The 16,406-nt window shown below is 42.2% G+C and overlaps 1 protein-coding gene and 1 long non-coding RNA gene across 3 annotated transcripts in view; one reads left to right on the top strand and one right to left on the bottom strand.

Annotated features, from left to right (window-relative positions):
• Positions 1-259: 259 nt before the first annotated feature.
• LOC112919631 (uncharacterized) lies at positions 260-6,150 on the bottom strand. The gene is made up of 2 exons (XR_003234932.2): positions 5,545-6,150; positions 260-5,353 (listed from the first exon to the last, which is right to left on the bottom strand). It is a non-coding gene; the product is annotated as an uncharacterized lncRNA (long non-coding RNA).
• A 291-nt stretch (positions 6,151-6,441) lies between these two features.
• Positions 6,442-16,406, top strand: part of SCAMP1 (secretory carrier membrane protein 1) — a 117,889-nt gene continuing 107,924 nt past the window's right edge. Inside the window, exon 1 of one of the 2 annotated variants that reach the window (XM_072736941.1) lies at positions 6,442-6,669. In XM_072736941.1, the coding sequence (XP_072593042.1) occupies positions 6,613-6,669 (57 nt within the window). In that variant the 5' untranslated portion in view covers positions 6,442-6,612. The remainder of the gene's footprint in view (positions 6,670-16,406) is intronic. The other variant, XM_072736942.1, reaches the window with a different exon arrangement.

The raw sequence follows: 16,406 nt of genomic DNA, 5'->3' as shown, positions 1-16,406 counted from the left end.
CCCTAAGGCAGGGGAACCAGAGTGAGGGGGAAGAGACATGGCCACGGGTTAATAAAATGTTAGAGCTGTCCAAAGGACCCAAAATATCATTTAGTTATGTTCTAGGCCTTTTAGGAAGTTTCATGAGAACAGTCCCCACATTTTTATCTCATTCACTGCTTTACCTTCAACATCCAAAACACTGTTTATCAGTTAGTAGATGCCCCATAACACTTATTGAATGACTAGTGTGAAAATTCAGATCAGAGAGTGCAATTGATTTGATAAAAGTCACACAACTGGTTTATGGCAGAGCTGCATTTAGGAACTAGTTTTGATTCTTCATTCTTTGTTCTATCAAATTTAGGAGGCAGCCCCTGGAAAATAGCACCCAACAAATGGCATCCAAACATTCCCATATGTTGACTTTCTATCTTCCACATAGCATTTTTTTTTCTTTTATGAAATATTACTAACCAAATCTCTCAATTTAATGTCTGAAATGTGAGTCAAGAGAATGGAATTCTGTTCCTAGTTCCTCTATTCACTCCCTTTGCCACTTAACCTGAGGCAAATTATTTAACCTGTCCAAAGTCAGTTTCTTCTTCTGTAATGAAACAGCTAACTTCCTTTCATTTCTCATGTCCTAGGAGTCTAGATTTCATGAAAGCTAATCAGTAAGCTCACCCATGGACCTTATGTGTGAACAACCTTCTACCAGTGTTCTCGAAATGTTGTCAGCATATCACTTCTATCAGAATCACTTGGGAGTCCTTTAAATATGCTGATCTCCAGAAGAAGAGGTTTAATAAAGATTCGAGCAGAACTCAATGAAATAGAGACCAGAAGAACTGTCTTCAGAACAGATCAACAAAACCAGGAGTTGGTTCTTTGAAAGAATTAATAAGATAGATAAGCCATTAACCAGCCTTATTAAAAAGAAGAGAGAAAAGACTTAAATTAATAAAATCATGAATGAGAAAGGAGAGATCACTACCAATACCAAGAAAATACAAACGATTTAAAAAACATATTATGAGCAGCTATACACCAATAAATTAGGCAATCTAGAAGAAATGGACGCATTTCTGGAAAACCACAAACTACCAAAACTGGAACAGGAAGAAATAGAAAACTTGAACAGGACGATAACCAGGGAGGACACTGAAGCAGTCATCAAAAATCTCCCAAGACACAAAAGTCCAAGGCCAGATGGCTTCCCTGGGGAAGTCTATCAAACGTTTAAAGAAGAAAACATACCTATTCTACTATAGCTGTTCGGAAAGATAGAAAGAGATGGAGTACTTCCAAATTCGTTCTATGAGGCCAGCATCACCTTAATTCTAAAACCAGACAAAGACCCCACCAAAAAGGAGAATTATAGACCAATATCCCTGATGGACACAGATGCAAAAATTCTCAACAAGATACTAGCCAATAGGATCCAACAGTACATTAAGAAGATTATTCACCATGACCGAGTGGGATTTATCCCCGGGATGCAAAGCTGGTTCAACACTCATAAAGCAATCAATGTGATTGATCATATCAACAAGAGAAAAAACAAGAACCATATGATGCTCTCAATAGATGCAGAGAAAGCATTTGACAAAATGCAGCATCCATTCCTGATCAAAACTCTTCAGAGTGTACGGATAGAGGGAACATTCCTCAGCATCTTAAAAGCCATCTACGAAAAGCCCACAGCCAATATCATTCTCAATGGGGAAACAGTGAGAGCCTCTCCCCTAAGATCAGGAACACAACAGGGATGTCCACTCTCACCAGTGCTATTCAACATAATACTAGAAGTCCTAGCCTCAGCAATCAGGCAACAAAAAGAAATAAAAGGCATTCCATTTGGCAAAGAAGTCAAACTCCCCCTCTTCACAGATGACATGATACTGTACCTAGAAAACCCAAAAGATTCCACCCCAGGATTGCTAGCAATTTGGCAGTGTGGCAGGATACAAAAATCAATGCCCAGAAGTCAGTGGCATTTGTATACACTAACAATGAGACTGAAGAAAGAGAAATTAAGGAGTCAATCCCATTTACAATTGCACCCAAGAGCATAAGATACCTAGGAATAAACCTAACCAGAGAGATAAAGGATCTATACCCTAAAAACTACAGAACACTTCTGGAAGAAATAGAGGAAGACACAAAGAGATGGAAAAATATTCCATACTCATGAAGTGGAATAATTAATATTGAGAAAATGTCAATGCTACCCAGGGCTGTTTACACATTTAATGCAATCCCTATCAAAATACCATGGACTTTCTTCAGAGAGTTGGAACAAATCATCTTAAGATTTGTGTGGAATCAGAAAAGACCCCAAATAGCCAGGGGAATATTAATAAAGAAAACCAGAGCTGGGGCCATCACAATGCCAGATTTCAGGTTGTCCTACAAAGCCGTGGTCATCAAGACAGTGTGGTACTGGCACAAAAGCAGACACATAGATCAATGGAACAGAATAGAGAACCCAGAAATGGACCCTCAACTCTATGGTCAACTAATATTCGACAAAGCAGGAAAGACTATCCACTGGAAAAAGGTCAGTCTCTTCAATAAATGGTGCTGGGAAAATTGGACCGCCACATGCAGAAGAATGAAACTAGACCATTCTCTTACACCACACACAAAGATAAACTCAAAATGGATTAAAGATCTAAATGTGAGACAAGAATCCATCAAAATCCTAGAGGAGAACACAGGCAACAGCCTTTTTGACCTTGGCCACAGCAATTTCTTGCAAGATACATCTAGGAAGGCAAGGGAAACAAAAGCAAAAATGAATTATTGGGACTTCATCAAGATCAAAAGCTTCTGCACAGCAAAAGAAATAGTCAACAAACCTAAAAGACAACCTACAGAATGGGAGAAGATATTTGCAAAAGACGTATTAGATAAAGGACTAGTATCCAAGATCTATAAAGAACTTTTTAAACTCCACAGCAAAGAAACAAACGATCCAATCATGAAATGGGCAGAAGACATGAACAGAAATCTCACAAAGGAAGACACAGACATGGCCAACAAGCACATGAGAAAATGCTCCGCATCACTGGCCATCAGGGAAACACAAATCAAAACCACAGTGAGATCCCACCTCACACCAGTGAGACTGGGGAAAATTAACAAGGCAGGAAACAACAAATGTTAGAGAGAAAGGGGATCCCTTGGTGGGAATGTGAACTGGTGCAGCCACTCTGGAAAACTGTGTGGAGGTTCCTCAAAGAGTTAAAAATAGAACTGTCCTACGACCCAGCAATTGCACTGCTGGGGATTTACCCCAAAGATACAGATGTAGTGAAATGGTGGGACACCTGCCTCCCGATGTTTCTAGCAGCAATGTCCACAATAGCCAAACTGTGGAAGGAGCCTCGTTGTTCATCGAAAGATGATTGGATAAAGTAGATGTGGTCTGTGTATACAGTGGAATATTACTCAGCCATCAGAAATGACAAATACCCACCATTCCCTTCGACGTGAATGGAACTGGAGGGTATTATGCTGAGTGAAATAAGTCAATCAGAGAAGGACAAACATTATATGGTCTCATTCATTTGGGGAATATAAAAAATAGTGAAAGGGAATAAAGGGGAAAGGAGAAAAATTGAGTGGGTAATATTAGAAATGGAGACAGAACATGAGAGACTCCTAACTCTGGAAAAGGAACAATGGGTGGTAGAAAGGGAGTTGGGTGGGGGTTGGGGGTGACTGGGTGACGGGCACTGAGGGGGGCACTTGATGGGATGAGCACTGGGTATTATTTTATATGTTGGGAAATTGAACACCAATAAAAAAATAAATGAAATTAAAAAAAAATATGCTGATTTCGCAACTGTTAAAAGAGAATGAATTAGACACAGGCCATGCTTCCCGACTCTTTTCACCTCTATAGTTAGGTATACATAAAAGGTGAAAATATTGGGACCCCTGGTTGGCTTAGTCAGAAGAGCATGTGTAAGTTCAAGCCCTACATTGCAGGCAGAAATTACATAAATATATAAACAAAAACTTTAAAAAGTGGTAATTTTTATGTGGTATTTGGGTCAGAAAGCTTATACGGTCTCTTTGCTAACACACATTTCACTAAGAAACTGCCAAAAGTATCATTGAACAAGAAAAACAAGTTGTAGGACAATATGTATTATATCTATTTTCAAGACAATGCCAAAACTCTGTATATGTAATATGTCTACATGAACATGTATTATGAATTTATTTGTTTATTATGTATTTGTGTATGATCGTATATTATGTGCATGTAGATGTACAGTGTTATGAGCATTTTGAAAGGATCATACTAGGTTGTTAAAGTAGAGGAAGAGAGAAAGGAAAGCAAAGAATAAAGAGATAAAAAGTGAGAACATTAGTATGTATGCTGTGAATCCATGTATGCACTTATGTAATGTACTTGTATATAAAGACATTTAAAAAATTAAAAATGCAGATCCAGGGCCCCTACTTTAGATTCTTTTAAGCAGAATTTAAAAGATAGGAAGGACACCTGGGTGGCTCAGCGGTTGAATGTCTGCCTTCCGCTCAGGGCATGATCCCGAGATGCGGGATCAAGTCCCACATCGGGCTCCTTTCATGGAGCCTGCTTCTCCCTCTGCCTGTGTCTCTGTCTCTCTCTCATTGTCTCTCATGAATAAATAAAATCTTAAAAAAAAAATCTCCTACATAGGAGATGTACAGAGGTGAGCGTCTGCATCATTAACAAATATTCCAAAGGATTCTGTAACAGTAAAGTCAGTAATTCTTTAGGCACTAATATCATTAGCTGTAAACACAGTGTATTGGAAATTTCCATCCTGCAATGCAGGCTAAGCTAGTACTCATTGTCTTGGAACATAGTAGATGCATAATAAATAGCTTCTGATTATTCGAGTCATTTGGAGGACAGGTGGAGGGATGGAGGGCCAAAGTGGCTGGAGAAGCAGATCAGGTGGGCAAGGTCAAGCTCAGGAGATATGAGGACAAAAGTATCTAAGAACAATGCGCTGGGCCCCCTTGCCATTTTCAGACATTCAACCCATATTTGTTAGGCACTAAGTACACGCAGGACACTTTTCTATATCTTACATAATTCGTAAATAACCCTTTACAGATTCAAAGATAGGAAGTGAGTAGTACCAGTATCAAAAGTGGGATTCGAACCCAACACATGTTTTGAGCATGAACGTAATGAACCAGACACCAGGCAGCAGCGGAGGATAGGGTGGTGAGTACAGTTAGTCCTTCTCCACGTCTAGAATCTTGAGGCTGTGCCATCATTATTTCTGTCATCACTTATTCCTTGACTCTCCTAGTCATCTGCCTAGAAGCAGCTTCTTTGTCCTATATTTCAGCTTGGATCCTGCCAAAGAGAGATTATAGTTAATGTATTGTTTTTTTCTTGGGGGGGGGGGTGTCCATCAACCCTAGAGCTAGTGCTTTCACAGGAGGGGGAAGGAGCATCACTGCCGGTGACTTTGCATTGTGCACGGTTTCCCCACCCCCCCAGGCGAAGCAGACTAATTCTAGTTTTTACGATTCTTAGGCACCTACCAGGTGAGAATAATTCTGGCTCTCCAGCGCTTCCTCTGCTAAGTGCTTTCCTGTTAGAGCAGACAGATTAAAGTGGGGATAGAGGTGCCCTCCGGTTAAGTGCAGGGGCAGGGCAACAGCTGGTACAAAATTCTTTACGTGTACCCATTTTCCAGTGACCTCATCCCTGGTGTTGGGGACCGTTAGGAAAAAAAATCAGGGGTGTGTATTTTGCACCCAAATGTCTTAAAGTTAAAAAAAAAAAAGCATCCTTTTGTCATCCACTAGCCACTAACAGTAACTTAGGGCCTTGACTTCTGGATTCGTGTCACCCTCACCCAGCCCCATTCATTTGCCGAGAAGTAGCCATTTTGCAGGTTCCGGAGAATGGGAGCAGGGCCGGACCCCCGGCGGGCTGTCCGCTCGCTCCCTAAGCTCGGCGGAGCCGGCCCGGGTCGGTACCGCGAGGCCGGCCTCCGTGATTTGTCAGCAGCCGCGCGTCCCGGGACCGGAAGACGAGGGGCTGCGAGGGCAGGTGGGGCGGGTGGGGCGCGTGCGCCGCGCTCGGCGGCGAGGTCGGGGCCCGGAGCGCGGCTGAGTCGCCGCCCCCTGCCCAGGTGCGCAGCCCGCGCGTCGGGCCGCCTGCCGGGCCTGGGAGGCGGGGTCCGCGCGTGTCCTCCCCGCTCACAGGTGCCCCTCCCGCGCCCCCCGTCACGCTGGACCTCAGGGAGCCAGTGTGCCGCGGGTGGCGGTGGGATGGAGTCCAGCCGCACGCGGGAGCTCAGCCCGGCCCGCCGCTCCCGGCTCCCTCCGCCCCTGGTCCCTGCGGTCGAAGCCAAAGCCCGGAACGTGGATCCCGGCCCGGAAGAGCGCGACCGCGGACGGGAGCGGCGCCGCCGGCCGGGAGCCCGTGGCACCGGGCATGCTCAGTGGCGCGGCCGGCTGGGTGGCCCCGAGAGCTGCACCCGGATCTGCTCGGCGGCGGCGGCGGCGGCGGCGGCGGCGACGTGAGCGCGCAGGGGGGCGGCGGCCTCGCCTCGTCTCCCGGTCTGCGCCTGGGTCCGGTGGCTGACGCCGAGCGCGAGCGCGATGTCGGATTTCGACAGTAACCCGTTTGCGGACCCGGATCTCAACAACCCCTTCAAGGTGAGCGTGCGGCCCCCGCGGGCCCCGCGGCCGCGACGCGTCGTTGTCCGGGAGAACGGCAAGTTCCGCGGCGCCCCTCAGCCGCCCGGGCCGGGCCGGGGCCGCCGCAGCCGCCTCGGGTCGCGCCCGGGCCTCGCGCCGCCCGGCTCGGGGGCGGCGGCCGGGGCCCTGCGCTCGCTCCCCCGCCGCGCCCGCGCCCCCTTCCCGCCCGGCCGTGTCGTGCCCTCGCCCGAGTCTCGGCGGCGAGGCCAGCGGCGGCCGGGCAGGCGGAGCCGTCCCCCGACGGGCAGGGGCGGCGGCGGCCGGGGGTGCGTGAGGTGACGGCAGGCCGGCCAGGGCACCCACCACCCTGCAGTTAAAAAAAAAAAAAAAAAAAAAAAAAAGGTTATGTTTTTATTTTTTGAACTTGTGTTGCGCCCAGATGCCACCAGCGGCGCTGCTCTCCCCCCTCGCCCGCCTGGCCGAGGCGTGAGGGGACCGGTGGCCAGGCAGAAGTCCAATATAAACACACCTGGACACAAAGGTGCACGTGGACGGCCGCCTTCCCACCGCAGGGCTCCGAGGACGGTGACCGGCGGCGGGGCGCCCGCGCCCGCGGCGGTTCCCGCAGGAGCTGTCCTCCTCCGTGGGCGCCTGTCACCCGCTTCGTGGGGGCCGGCGGCGGCGGCGGCGGGGGCGGGGGGCGGCGGGCGGCGGGCGGCGGGCGGCGAGGCAGGTGAAGGCGCGCGTGACCTGTGCTGCCACCAGCGCGCAGCGTCTCCGGGAAGAGGGACGGTGCAGGCGTCTTGGTGAGCTCAGCCGCTTCCACGTGTGATTTGTTGCCAACTGTTGGGTGAAGTGTATTAATTTTTTCCTGGATACGTGCAATAGTAGCTTTCATGTGTAGTCACGCAAAATGAAAGACTTAACTTTATCTTGTGGTCACACACGTGTCACCTCTGAGTTTACGTCTCATTACTCCTGGTTTTGTCTCTTATTAAGAATCCGGGCAGGGGGTGGCCCCTAGTTGGCTCAGTCCATCCGTGGAGCGTGCTACTCCTGATCTCGCTGTTGTGAAGTCAAGCCCCATGTTGGGCGTAGAAATTACTTAAAAAAAAAAAAAAAAGATCCTAGAAGGGGAAAATATCCTTTTTTTTTTTTTTTTTTTTTGATTATTGGCCTTTTAATTTCGTTAAGGATTATTATAATTAAATGATCCTGGTTTTCGACAACTTGATACCGTGTGTGGGAATGTAGAAGGGACTCAGTCTGCTATTTCTTTGCTAACTAGTGTCCTTTAAGAAAACTCTGTAACCAGTCCGGAACTTACAGGCTTTTAGAGCCGGTATGATTGCACGTTAAGGAGCATGCCTTCCTCAATCCCGCATGCACTTAGTAGTTGGTATTCCATGGTATTCCATCATTCCATGTTGTGGAAAATCAGATTATTCTTAAATCATACAGACATTCTGAACACACATTTCATGACTTGCCAAATAGGTGTTACTTTTAAAATATTTTGAAGGCATGACAGTATGAACCTGTTAGCTTTTCCTAATCAGGTAATTCATTGGTGTCATTTATTCAGCGTATGACAATTGGCCTGTTTTCTAGTTGGTCATTCCATTTTGTGGCTCATTTTACGTAGCTGATTCTCTTGTTAAGGCAAGACGTTGTTTTCTTCTTAACCTAGACTGCTCTTTTGTGACATCTGATGTTGCCATGACAGTTTGATTTTTCTGCCATATGTATAGTGGTTGTAGTAATCCTAAACCCAAGACTGGTTTTATTTTTTGAATTTTTTCCCAAAAGTAGTTTTAATTAAAGACTTACTTATTTTTAGAAAGAGATGGAGCATGTAAGGAGTGGGGAGGGAGATGGAGAATCTTAAGCACGCTTCAAACTCAGTAGAGCCTGTTGTGAGGTTCATTCCCACTACCCTGACATCGTGACTTGAACCAAAATCAAGACTTGAACACCTAACCATCTGAGTCACCAAGGCGCCCCTCCAGAAGTAGTTTTATTTTATTTTATTTTTTTTTTAAGATTTTTAAATTTATTTATGAGAGACACAGGCAGAGGAGAAGCAGGCTCCATGCAGGGAGCCCGATGTGGGACTCCATCCCAGATCCGGGGATCATGCCCTGAGCCAAAGGCAGACTACTCAACCACTGAGCCACCCACGTGTCCCCAGAAGTAGTTTTAAATACTCAATCATTGTGGCATAAAATTATAAAACTTTTTTGTTGCTTATAAGTGGATGTACCCAGAGGGCGATGATTATTCAAGTCCACAAAATGTTTCAAGGGATGGATGGATAATTTAGGCCTAAAGAACATTTGGCTGTACACATGTTCCTGTTTATGGCCTTACTCTGTTTTTGGTGACTGTCACAGCACTGCATGTGTGACCCTTTATCTTTCCATTTGTGTCCACCTGCCTTGCTTCCTAAAGTGAAGCTTTGTATCTATTGCTATTCTTTTTTCAGTTTCCTTTTATGTGTGATTTTTGAAATAGCATTTCTGGTCCTCTCTACTTACATACAAAAGTTCTTGGATTTATCTTTTTGATAACTTGTGATCATCTTTTTTTTCAGATCTGTTTTAATTTTCAGTATTGAAAAATTTCATATTTTCAATACATGTTATTTCACATTTGGCAACCATCCTAATATCTTCTTGGTTAAAAGCTGTTTGATTTTTAGGGCACTTAGGTGACTCAGTCACTTAAGCGTCTGAGTCTTGACTTCCACTCAGGTCATGATCTCAGAGTGGTGGGATTGAGCCCTGCGTCAGGCTCACACTCGGTGTGGAGCCTGCTTAAGATTTTCTCTTCCCCTCTTCCCTTGTCCCTCCACCCCTCCTCTCTCTCACTCTCTAAAAAAACAAAAGCAGCAACAACAAACCTATTTGACTTTTTTAAGTTTATTTAAATTCCAGCTAACATAGAGTGTCAAATTAGTTTCATTAGTACAATTTCATGATTCATTACTTAAGTACAACACCCCAAGTGTCCTCCTTAATACCCATCTACCATTTAACCCATCCCCTTGCCCACCTACCCTCCACCAACCCTCAGTTTATTCTCTGTAGTTAAGACTCTGTTTTGTGGTTTGCCTGTCTCTTTTTTTCCCCCATGGTAATGTTTCATTTCTTCAATTCTACATATGAGTGAAATTACATAGTATTTGTATTTCTCTGACTGACTTGTGTTGCTTAGCATAATACATTCTAGCTCCATCTATGTTGTTGCAAATGGCAAGATCTCATTTTTTTTGATGGCTGAGTAATATTCCATTGTATATATGCACCACAACTTCTTTATCCATTAATCAGTCAGTGAACATTTGGGCACTTCCTTTCTCTTGGCTGTTGTTGAAAATGCTGATATAAACATTGGCATGCATATGTTCCTTGCAATCAATATTTTTGGATCCTTTATATAAATAACTAGTAGTGTAATTGCTTGGTTATAGGGTAGTTCTATTTTTAACCTTTTTTTTTTTTTAAGATTTATTTATTTATTTATTCTTGAGAGACACACAGAGAAAAGCAGAGACATAGAGGGAGAAACAGGCTCCCTGCAGGGAGACTGATGCAGGACTGGATCCTGGATCCCAGGATCACTTCCTGAGCTGAAGGCAGACATTCAACCGCTGAGCCACTCAAGCGTCGTCCCTATTTTCAACTTTTTGAGGAAGCCCCATACTGTTTTCCACAGTTGGCTGCACCAGTTTGCATTCCCACCAGCAGTGCAAGAGCGTTCCACTTTCTCCATATCCTCTCCAACATTTGTTGTTTCCTGTGTTGTTTAATTTTAGCCATTCTGCCTGGTGTGAGGTAATCAATCCCTTATTGTAATTTTGATTTGTATTACTCTGATGATGAGTGATGTCGAGTATCTTTTCATGTATCTGTCAGTCATCTGGATGTGTTCTTTGGAGAAATGTCTATTCATGTCTTCTTCCCGTTTCTTGACTGGATTATTATTATTATTATTATTTTTGGTGTTTTATGAGTTCTTTATAGATTTTGGACACTAACTCTTTATATAAGGTATGTCATTTGCAAATATCTTCTCCCATTCTGAAGGTTGCCTTTTAGTTTTGTTGACTGTTTACTTTGCTGTACAGAAGCTTTTTATGTGGATGACCTTCTTCCCTGGTACAGAAGCTTTTTATCTTGGTAAGTCCTAATAGTTCATTTTTGCTTTTGTTTCTCTTGCCTCTAGAGATGTATCTGATAAGAAGTTGTCAAAGAGATTCCTGCATGTGTGAATGTTGGCTGAGAAAGTCAGTCAGAGAAATACAAATACTATATAATTTCACTCATATGTAGAATTAGGATTTTGATGGTTCATGTCTCACATTTAGGTCTTTCATCTATTTGGAATTTATTTTTGTGTATGGTGTAAGAAAGTGGTCCAGATTCATTATTTGGTTTGTAGCTGTCCAGTTTTCCCAACATCATTTGCTGAAGAGATTGTGTTCCACTGGATCTTGTTTTGTGCTTTGTCAACTAGTTGATCATATAGTTGTAGGTCCATTTTTCTATTCTGTTCCATTCATCTATGTGTCTATTTTTCTGGCAATGCTGTAGTGTCTTGATCACTACAGCTTTGTTCTATAACTCGGAGTCCAGAATTCTGATGACTTTCAGTTTTGCTTTTCTTTTTTAAGATTGCTTTGGCTATTAGGGGTCATTTGTGGTGGTTCCATACGAATTTTGGGTTTATTTGTTTTAGCTCTGTGGAAAATGCTGGTGGTATTTTAATAGGGATTGCGTTAAATGTGTAGATTTCTCTGGGTAGCATAGGCATTTTAAAAGTAGTTCTTCCAATCTATAAGTTTGGGATGTTTTCCGATTTTTTGTGTCTTCAATTTCCTTCAGAAGTACTCCATAGTTTTCGGAGTACAGACCTCTTATCTCTTTGGTTAGATTTATTCTTAGGTATTTTAGGGTTTTTGGTGTAGTTGTACATGGGACTGATTCCTTGATTTCTCTTTTTGCTGCTTCATTATTGGTATGTAGAAATGCCACAGATTTCTGTAAGTTGGTTTTGTCTCTTGCAACTTTACTGAATTTGTGTTTCACTTATAGCAATCTTTTTGGTAGCATCCTTTGGGTTTTCTACATAGAGTGTCATGTCTTTTGTTAATAGTGAAAATTTGACTTTTTCCTTGCTGATTTGGATGCATTTTCTTTCCTTTTGTCTGATTGCTGAGGCTAGGACTTCCAGTACTATGTTAAATAATAGTGGTAAGAGCGGATATCCTTGTCTTCTTCCTGACCATAGAGGAAAAGCTGTCTTTCCCCACTGAGCATGATATTTTGCTGTGGGTCTTTTGTGTGTGGCCTTTATGATGTTGAGGCATATTCCATCTATCCCTACTTTGTTGAGAGTTTTTATTAGGAAAGGATGCTATATTTTGTCAAATGTTTTTTCTGCATCTATTGACAGAATCATATAGTTATTACTCTTTCTTTTATTATTGCAATGTATCACATTGATTGATTTGCAAATATCAAACCACCCTTGCAGCCCAGTAATAAATCCCACTTGATTGTGATAAATGATAAATTGTTGGATTCAATTTGTTGAGAATTTTTGCATTCATGTTCATCAATGATATTGGCAAATAATTTTTATTAGTGGGGTTGTTGTCTGGTTTTAGAATCAAGGTAGTGCTGGCCTTGTAGAATGAGTTTGGAAGTTTTCTTTCCATTTGTATTACTGGGAAGAATTTGAGAAAAATAGGTATCAACTCTTCTTTAAATATTTGGTAGAATTCCCCTGGGAAACTCTCTGGTCCTGGACTTTTGTTTTTTGGAGATTTTGATTACTGATTCAATTTTTTAAAAAGATTTTACTCATTTATTCATGAGGGACACACACACACACAGAGAGAGGGAGATCTCGAGAGAGAGAGAGAGAGGCAGAGACACAGAGACACAGACACAGGTAGAGGGAGGAGTAGGCTCCATGCAGGGAGCCTGATGTGGGACTCCATCCTGGGTCTCCAGGATCTGGCCCTGGGCTGAAGACGGTGCTAAACTGCTGAGCCACCCGGGCTGCCCTGATTCAATTTTTTTTTTTTTTTTTTTTTTTGCTGGTTATCGGTCTGTTTAATTTTTGTATTTCTTCCTGGCTCAGTTTATATGCTTCTAGGAATTTATCCATTTCTTCTAGTTCACCCAAGTTGTTGGCATATTATTTTTCATAATATTTTCTTGTAAATTTCTGTGGTGGTGTTTGTGACCTCTCTCATTTGTGGTTTTATATTTTTTAAGATTTTATTTATTTTAGAGAAAGAGATTGGGAGCACAAGCAGGGGTAGATGCAGAGGGAGAAGGAGAGAGAGAGAATCTCAAGTAGACTCTACTCTGAGTATGGACACAGGGCTTGATTCCATGACCCTGAGTTCATGAACTGAGCCGAAATTAAGTGACTGAGCCACCCAGGCACCCCATTGAGATTTTATTTATTTGGGTCGTTTTTTCTTTTTGATAAGTCTGCCTAGGGGTTTATCACTTTTATTAATTCTTCCTAAGAATCAGCTCCTGGTTACATTGATCTGTTTGTTTCTATATCATTTATTTCTGCTCTAATCTTTATTTCCCTTCTGCTGGCTTTAGGCTTCATCTGTTGTTCTTTTTCTAGCTCTTGTAGGGGTATTATGCTATATATTTGAGATTTTTCTTGCTTCTTGAGCTAGACCTGTATCGCTATATAATTCCCTCTTATGACTGCTTTTGCTGCATCTCAAAGGTTTTGGACTATCATGATTTCATTTTCATTTGTTGACATGTATTTTTTTTTCTTCAATTTCCTGGCTAACCCATTCATTCTTTAGTAGGATGTTCTTTAACTTCCATTTATTGGTGGTCTTTCCAAATCTTTTTCTTGCGGTTGGCTTCAAATTTCATAGCATTGTGGTTGGAAAATATGCATGGTATGATCTCATTCTTTCTGTACTTGTTGAAGCCTGATTTGTGACCCAGTGTGTGATCTCTTCTGGAAGATGTCCCATGTGTATTTTGAATCGGTATACTGCTTTAGGATGAAGTGTTCCGAATATATCTGTTAGGATCATCTGGTCCAGTGTATCATTCAATGCCATTGGTTTTCTGCTTAGATTATCTGTTCATTGGGTAAGTGGGATGTTAAAAAAAATCCCGTTATTATTCTATTATCAATGAGTTCCTTCATATTTGTTCATTGTTTTATGTATTTGAGTGTTCTCAAATTATGGATATAAATATTTATAATTATTAGATCTTGTTGGATAGACCCCTTTATTATGATATGGTACCCTTCTTCATCTCTTGTTACAGTCTTTGTTTTAAAACCTAGTTTGTGTGATAGAAGGATGGCTACTCCAGCTTTCTTTTGACATCATTAGCATGATAAATGTTTCTCCCTCAACTCAGTTTCAATGTGCAGGTGTCTTTAGGTCTAAAATGAGTCTCTTGTGGACAGCATATAATTGGGCCTTGTTTTTTATCCATTCTGATACTCTATGTCTTTTGGACCATTTAGTCCATTTACATTCCGAGTGATTATTGATATTAATTTAGTACCATTGTGTTTCTTGTTAAGTTGTTTCTGGAGATTTTCTCTGTTCCTTTCTAGTCTGTTGTTTTTGGTCTTTGTCTCCCACTCAAAGAGTCCCTTTTAATTTTTCTCACAGGACTGGTTTAGTGGTCACAAACTCCTTTAGTTTTTGTTTGTCTGGGTAACACTTTATCTCTCTTATTCTGAATGACAGCCTTGCTGGATAGAGTATTTTGGCTGCATATTTTTCCCATGTAGCATGTCAAATATATCATGCCACTCTATTCTAGCCTGCCAAGTTTCTGTGGAGAGATCTGCTGCTAACCTTAATCTGTCTTCCCTTGCAAGTTAGAGATTTCTTTTCTCTTGCTGCTTTTAGGATTTTTTTCTTCCTTATTTCTCTATTTTGCAAATTTAACCCATTTGTCGTGGTGTTGACCTGCTTATGTTGAACTTGATGGGAGTTCTCTCTACCTCCTGGATTTGGATGCCTGTTTCCTTTCCCCGATTAGGGAAATTTTCGGGTATAATTTCTTCAAACCTTCTGCCTGATGGAAGAAGATATTTGCAAATGTCTTATCAGATAAAGGGTTAGTATCCAAAACTATAAAGAACTTATCAAATTCAACACCCAAAGAACAAATAATCCAATCAAGATATGGACAGAAGACATGAGTGGATATTTCTCCAGAGAAGACATACAAATGGCCAATAGACACATGAAAAAATGTTCCACATCACTTGGCATCAGGGAAATACAAATCAAAACCACCAGTCAAAATGGCTAAAATTAACAAGTCAGGAAAGGACAGATGTTGGCAAGGATGCAGTGAAAGGGGAACCCTCTTGCACTGTTGGTGGGAATGCAAGCTGGTGCAGCCACTCTGGAAAACAGTATGGAGATTACTCAAAAAGTTGAAAATAGAACTACCCTATGATCCAGCAATTGCACTACTGGGTATTTACCCCAAAGACACAAATGTAGTGATCCAAAGGGGCAACTGCAACCCAATGTTTATAGTGGCAATGTCCAGAATAGCCAAACTATGGAAAGAGCCCAGGTGTCCATCGACAGATGAATGGATAAAGAAGATGTGGGGTGTATATCTATATATCTATATATAGATATACATACATATACATATATGTATACATATATGATAGAATACTACTGAGCCATCAAAAAATAAAATCTTCCATTTGCAATGACATGGATGGAACTAGAGGGTATCATGCTAAGTAAAATAAATCAGAATAAGACAATTATATGATCTTACTCATATGTGGAATTTAAGAGAACAGAGGATCATAGGTGAAGAGAGGAAAAAAATAAGATGAAATCAGAGAGAGATATAAACCATAAACGACTCTTAGTCATGGAAAACAAACTGAGGGTTGCTGGAGGGGAGGGGAGTTGGGGGATGGGGTAACTGGGTGATGGACATTAAGGAGGACACCTGATGTAGTGAGTACTGGGTATCATATAAGACTACTGACCTCTATCTCTGAAACCAATAATACATTAAATGTTAATTAATTGAATTTACTTATTTATTTTTTAAAGATTTTATTTATTTATTCATGAGAGACAGAGAGGCAGAGACCTAGGCAGAGGGAGAAGCAGGCTTCTTGTGGGGAGCCAGATGTGGGACTCAATCCCAGGACTCTGGGATCTTGCCCTGAGCCAAAGGCAGATGCTCAACCCCTGAACCACCCAGGTGTCCCTAATTAATTGAATTTCAATTAAAAAAGCCCTTCTGCCACGTTTTTCCTCTCTTTTTCTGGGAATCCTATGATATGAATGCTACTGTGCTTTATGGAGTCACTGAGTTGCCTAAGTCTGCACTTGTGATCCAATATTTTTCTTTCCTTCTTTTTAGCTTCATTATTTTACATTATATATCACTTATTCATTTTCCTGCTTCTTCCATCCTCTGCATCCTTCCATCCATTACACTCACTTGGTATCTTGGTTATAGTGTTTTTTAGTTAAGCCTGACTAGTTTTTAGGCCTTTTGTCTCTGCAGTAAGGGACTCCCTGGTGTCTTCTATGCTTTTCTCAAGCCCAGCTAGTATCCTTATGATTGTTGCTTTAAATTCTGGATCAAGGGGTTCCTCAGTGGCTCAGTCATTTAAGCGTCTGACTTTCGCTCAGGTCGTGATCTCGGAGTCCTGGATCAAGCCTCATATTGGGCTCTGCGCTC

This window comes from Vulpes vulpes, chromosome 14 (assembly GCF_048418805.1).
Source record: "Vulpes vulpes isolate BD-2025 chromosome 14, VulVul3, whole genome shotgun sequence".
In the NCBI taxonomy this organism is placed as follows: Eukaryota; Metazoa; Chordata; class Mammalia; order Carnivora; family Canidae; genus Vulpes; species Vulpes vulpes.
This window is presented reverse-complemented; position numbering and strand designations above follow the sequence as displayed.